Below are 6876 nucleotides of genomic sequence, written 5' to 3'. Positions count from 1 at the left end.
AGCAGGAAAAAATGAGAGAAAGGCTGTGGTATGTCCAAGTGCACATCACACCTGAAGACACTGACATGCTAGTTATAAAAATTACAATGGCTATCACACAATTTCTTCTTAAGCTGCCTTTCAGTGGGGGAATTTTTTCAGGTAACTAGGTTTCAGCACCACTAGCAGCTATTCTTTTTCACTGAGGGATTTTCCCCTTTGGCTTACATGTAATAAATAAAATGGACTTTTTCTTTCAGATACATAGTAGATTTGTGATTTCATTTCCTTTACCTATAACTCTACAAGGGGAAAAAATTATTCCAAGAAGGCATTAATCCAAATACAATTAGTGTCACATACTCTCTGGCAAAAAGAAGTTAAGTATCTAGTACTGAATAGAATTATTCTTGTCTAGAATATACAAGGTCATGCTTGTAAATGCCAAGACATCATTCTGTGAAATATAATTATATTGGCATTTTTATCCCACTTAAACTACAATTGTTCTTTGGAGTAAGCCTTTACCGGTCAACTTTTTTTCCCCCTACATAAAATGTTGCACAGAATTTTAAACATGCTAAAGATGGCATCAAAATGATTAACAGCTTATCCAACCAATAAATGAGATTAAATATGCAGCAGCACATAGCATCATACGCTACATTCCTTTGAGATGCATTCCCATGTGAGAAGAACAGTTCAAACACACACCTTCTGCAGAACAGCACTTCAGCTGAAACTGATGCCAAAAAGGAATTAGTCTCACTCCTCTGTAGAAGGAGAGCTGTAACAGGGACTGCCATTTGCTTCCTCCCAACTGGATGAGGATAGGGGGAAAAGCTCCAAAAACTTCAAGTATAATGAAATGTAACAATATTTCTTCTCCTTACCAATACAACAAGGACACAAATTACAGAACAATGTGAAACCATGAAGATTTGTGACCATAGACTCACTTCTAAAGTCTGTCTCTAACAATACTTATGGGTGGGCTTATATTAGTCCCACAGTTCTCCATGGGAGGTTTTCTTAACTTTGCATATCCTGGTTTTCAGTCAAGGTTTCACTATCACATATCCAGCATGACTATAAATACTACTGTGCAGAGGTATGGCCACCTGGGAAGACCATTCTCCCACTCCGTCAGGGAAGTTCTTCCAATTTTGCAACAGATTTTTTTTTTTCCCCTGTTAGAAATGAACACTATCAGAAGGAAGCAAAGAAAGAGGAGTAAACAGAAAACTAGATTAATTAGAAAACCAACCAGTAAGCTAACCAGAAAATTAACCAGAAAACTGACCGGAAATTAACCAGGAAACTGACATCTTCTGAGCCTAAGCTGTTTTGAGATGTATGATTCATTTAACACACGTCCAAAAATAATCAAATCATTCTGCAACTAATTATAAATTGTAAATCCAACTGCACAATTTGTATGTCAAAATTATCTGTATTTATGAAACTAAAATAGTTTTGTTCTGCCAATACTTACTTTTCCAAATGTGCAAACTGCAATTCATTATGCTCCCATTTATTTTGTTCAGCAGTTAGTTCAATTAGAAGTGCATATACTAAGGAATTGCACTTAAGCCACAGAGGCTAAGTAGAGCACATCTGCTATAAAACCAGAACTGCACAGTAGTTCAGCTGGCTTATCAGAAGAAATACTAACTAGAAATCAGTCCTCAGAAGCAAACAGATCTGCTGGTCTCAGTTTTCTCTGGTTCATCTGCCTTGAGTCATCAATCCTAATAAATTAACTGTTTTGATGAAAACATTTTTTCAGTTATTCTCAACTGCTACCTAATATCACTGGATATTATATAATATTAATTCCATATCAATATATTCAATTATTTTTTTATATTAACAGTTCAAGATATTATGTAACAGCAAAAACAGGATTTTAAGTACTGATTGCTTCAAGCAGCAGTAGCCTGTCTCACTGAAATGAACTACCTGCAACTGTGAGTAGCTTCAAGCACATGAACCCTCGAGCTGGAAGCACAACATGGCTTTGGGCTATCCACTGTGACTCCTTGAAGCATTCTCACAAAGTTGGTTTCCCCAAGAAGGAAGGCCCTTCATTGCTACTACACCTAAGCTGGAACAGTCCATTTCATGTGACAGAATCTCCAACAGAAGCTTTACCAATGACTTTCCCGGCAGATATTTGTTTTACACTTATCTTGCAAATAATACTCTGGTCTATTATATTCTTCACAGTCATATTTTTTTTTCCATATGATCTCCCGCAATAAATCTACTTGTGGCATTATTATTGATGCTGCAGTAAGCACCTAATGTACATTGCACACGTTTGCCATACAATGAATCAAAATGACATATCTTCCTCCTTGTCCCCTCCATATGTTTTAATCCCAAAGAGGAGGGTTTTCTGGCTTGTTGAGAACACTGCAGATTATACTTAGGCAGAATTGTTTATTGAAGTACATGACTGAACATCAAGGACTTATCTTTAAAAGTAAAATTCATATGAATTTAATAGAGTATCACTACTAGACTGTTTTGACCATTAGTTGGTTTTCTTCATTTTTATCTATTTAGAAAAACAAACAGAAACCACCATGAAAAGTGAAGAGGAATACTTTAAAAATAAGGTGTTCCTCATGGTTCAAATCTCAGGTGCCTGGTTCTCTGCTGTATTAGACCTTAACAAACATTTACCTCTGCATCTCCACTCAGTATCACATCCCGCCAACTTCTGCACACACGCTTAAGTGACGGTACAAGCCAAATATAAAAGCTAAGTGTTTAGGTTTGAACATTTTAATAAGTGTTTCACAGGACAGAATCACAGGATAATTCATGTTGGATGGGACTGATGGACATCTCTAGTTGCAAAGCGGAGTCAGCTCAGAGCGTTATCCAGTGGGGTCTTGAAACTCTCAAAGCTTGCAGATGACACAAATAGCATGGCCAGCCTGTTCCACCTCTTAGCTGTCCACAGGGTGAAACAGCTTTTCCTTATACACCATGTGAATCACTTGTCCTTCAACTGAAGTCTGTTGTCCCTTGTTCTCCTGCCGTGCACCACTGTGAAGAGCCTGGCTCCATTTTCTCGGCACCCTCCTCAGAGATGTAGTTTCATCTAAGGCCTTCTCTTTCCTGCACATTCTTGACCCCTATTTCCTCTTAAAAACCAGGAATATATACTTTCCCATTATTAATTTACTCTTGAAATGCAGAATGCTTTACTGCAAAAATTACTTATAGTCATCAGTCCACTACCAGCAAAGCTCTAACTAAGCACAGCCAAACACCATGTTTCAGCTTAGTTGTGTCTAGTCTTATATTTAGTTGTGTCTAATCTTATATTTATGACTAAAAAATACTTAAATAAAACAAGACAGTATGTCTACATACTCTGTTCATAAATACAAATAAGAAATTGCAGTGTGAAATATGACAATGTGCAAAATGCATGGAAACCCTGTTTATAAAGTATTCAAATGCCTGCTTTCTTCAGCCCTTTATAGCTCTTATATTTCATCTTACCTGACAAGTTTTACCACAATATTTAGCAACCTTGCACTGAGAGCATCTGTGCAGATGTTCGTTCCTGTTTAGGGGGGAAAAAAAAATAAAAATAAATTATAAATACAATTAGGGCTTTGTATTTATCCTTCTTACATAACTAGCAATTTTCAAATATTCCAAGGTAAGAAAAGAAAAACAAGAGTCATCTAAAATGAACTGTTACACATGAAGAATGGTGCATGGTTTCATTCAGTTGTATGTTCACAAACCTTCACTTGTGGCTCAGCATCTCTAGGGCCACTTAGGATCAACAGTAAAGATATCAAATGTGTTGGGTTTTTTTTCTTCTGAATAGCTATATCCCCAAGGAGTTGGATTTAGTAGATAACATCATAATTAGAGTCATGCAATACAGCTAGTCAATCTATTTATTATCTGTCTTGTGTCTTGTCTTAAGCAAGTGTCATCTGTCTCAAGCAAAACTTTGCTCTGAACTTGCAGTTGTAACATCAAATGATAACTTTGTAAGAGAGGCAGAGGTTGCCATGTCAGCAGCTATTTCTGGTGGACAGTGAGATCAAAACAAAAATTCTTTGTGGAGGGTAAATCTAGTGAAATCTAGAAGAATAACTACTAGAGCTATACATCACAATCTAAGGTTAAAAGCACCTCCTACCACTTCCTGATGTTGTCTTTGTTTACAGTTATAGGAGTTAAGAAAACATTGTTCAAGTTTTGTATATTTTTAGCCAATATGGAAGTATTTCATGTGAAAGCAAAGACACAGCAAATCTTACATTCCCAACACGTGAGTTCAAGTAAAGAGGCTTACTTCAGATGAGTAGAAACAAGACAGTTTTTTATTCTCCCCTGCTCTCTTATTTTCCTGTAGATAATACTAAACATGTTGCATTATTCTGGCAACACTGAGTGGTTTTGACTTTGTTCTCTTAATATGTGAAATTACTTAAATGTTTTATGGGTATTCATTAGGCTAGGAACACAGTACGTAAATTTTGTTAAAACTGAAGGCAGGAGAGTTACACAATTAAATGGACTGTACAGACTGCACAATCCTAATTACTTCCCCTCAGACTTACTCCTGACTTCAATCAAGCACAGCATCTGACTGGGCACCACTGGTGCCTAGTGAGCTGCACACAGCTGAACACAGCTCAGTTACAGCTCAGGAGAAACTCCTCAGTACCCCTTTCTCCATCCTTCTACTAGGCAAGGAAAGATGTACGTATGAGTCACGCCACTCTCCCCCTCTAAAGGCAATTTTCGTCATGCAATCGTTGTATTGCTACAGTGCTTTACATTTAGGTGTCTCAAATCTTATTATGTAGATTCAATCAGCCTTCCAAATTAATTGGGAGATAGCTAAGCACCTAACACAGCCCATTTCAAACAATCAGATGAAGGATCATTCCCTGCAAGATTCCCTGTGCCCACACATTGGCACTAGATTTGCTTCTTTCACTCACACACGCAACAGATGCGACTAAAACCAGATGTTATTTTCTGTCTCTGCTGACAACAAAAGAAAACTCCTCTGTTTTCAGTAATCTAGAGGCTGCACACTAGTAGTCAGAGTCCAAGCTCAACTGCCTTATGACATGACCTTTCTTCTTTTACTTGCACACATCACTTGTCCCCAAATTCTAATTTCATGGGTGACTTCAAAATGGTAGAATACTCTCCAAAATCCACATCCAAAAAAGACCACACCAGTGCGCCCACAATCTCAATCTGGAATTCTGGATTATTAGTTTAGCCTACTGATTTCAGCCATGACACCAAAACCATCAGGAGTAGAGGCAGAGACCAGAAACACCTTGGAGCACCGTCTTGCACAAACCAACCTTTCCTTTTCCTCAAGCCCCACAAGCAGAAAAGGTATTCCACTAATACATACAAGTACTGCTATGTTTGTATTATTAAAATTAACAACTTATACATTATCTTAGGACTCTTAGAAGCATGTGAAGTGGTTAGATAGATACAGTGGTCAAAAATTAATAGGAGCATTATGTACAGATCACTAAAATCAATTATTTTCATTTCTACTGCATAAAAAAAAAGTGCTATCTCCTTTAAAAAAATAAATCTGAAATATTCCAGATGTAAGCACATATTTTGCTAATGCTCTCTTTACCTTCCATCTCCAAAACAAGCACTGCAGAGTGAGAAATCTATCAACTGTTGGATTCCTATAAACAGAATCTAAAACCAGCTACAGGACAATAGATTTTTTATTTAAAGGAATAATGCCTGAGGGCAATTCAGAATTAGAAACAAGCATGAAATCTTCATTTTGCCAGCCAAAGAGAGTTGCTTCATTGTCAAGGTTGAGCAATGACACAAGTTTAAGCAGTCTATGACAGGGAAGGGCATATTTCTCACTTTAGATTAGAAGCTCATGTCAGAGTAAATTTCAGAAGAAGAAATACACTTCAGTGGACTAAGTAATGAAGACAACAAAAAAAGAAACAAATTCTGTTTGGACCTGCTCATTGATTTGGATATCAGAAGCAGTCTAGGTATAAATATATGCTCATAAACTACACATATAAATTCTTCTCTACAAGACAAGTTTTGACACATCTTTTAATTCTAAGCAGCACATTATATCAAGGACATAAAAGAATCACTGAAAAGAAATCCACAATTTCCTTCTAGACGTTTACTGGAATCACTGGTGTTAAATTGCCAACACTTACTCATTCTTTCTTTTGAAGAACAATTAGTGGACCTGTCAAACAAAGCACCAAACTCTGTCAGTACCCACTGAACTTTACGGGATTATTTCCTTTGTATCCTTTGTCCCTAAGGATTAACAATGCTGCAGTTTGTATGCATACACATACAAAAATCTAAGGACTGTCACTCAAAACTTGGATTTTTGCCAACCTGACACTACCAGTCAGATTATTTCAATAAGGTGACTCCCTGCTGGCACTGTATAATGAATGAACTATCCATCTTTTGGGCTGTCTTTGAACAACAAGCAGATATAGAATACCTATTACAGAGCTGAACAGTAAAGCTACTGATGAAATGGTTGCTTTTTCTTCCAATTCTCTCCTCCCTCTTGGACTAAAAAAAATTCTGCTATATTTATAGCATCTATGAATCTTCCTATGTGACATTTTAAACATAAACCAGCATGATCTGAAACACTTCATCTGATTATAAAAAATTCAAGATGAATGTATTCTTATATCTAGGATTCATGTATTTTAGAACATTCTTCAAAGTGAGACAATTTGCCCAGTTTATTCCTGTTCTTTTCAATATTTTATTAATTGTACAGGCTTTGTTGAAACTACAATTTAAAGTCACTGTCAAGTACTCTCATGCACTTCTCATTACCTGTAAACATCATTTGAA

The 6876-nt window shown here is 36.6% G+C and overlaps 1 protein-coding gene across 1 annotated transcript in view; it reads right to left on the bottom strand.

The window, feature by feature from the left end:
* Window positions 1–3573, bottom strand: part of SMYD3 (SET and MYND domain containing 3) — a gene marked incomplete at its 5' end in the record, with an annotated part of 346236 nt that extends 342663 nt beyond the window's left edge. The window contains one exon of the mRNA XM_010004615.1: window positions 3502–3573. Coding sequence (XP_010002917.1) covers window positions 3502–3573 — 72 coding nt within the window. The remainder of the gene's footprint in view (window positions 1–3501) is intronic.
* Window positions 3574–6876: the final 3303 nt, after the last annotated feature.

Source organism: Chaetura pelagica, unplaced genomic scaffold, assembly GCF_000747805.2.
Source record: "Chaetura pelagica isolate M959 unplaced genomic scaffold, ChaPel_1.0 scaffold278, whole genome shotgun sequence".
NCBI classification, from domain to species: Eukaryota; Metazoa; Chordata; class Aves; order Apodiformes; family Apodidae; genus Chaetura; species Chaetura pelagica.
The sequence above is the reverse complement of the archived record's forward strand: the minus strand, read 5'-3'. Positions and strand labels throughout refer to the sequence as shown.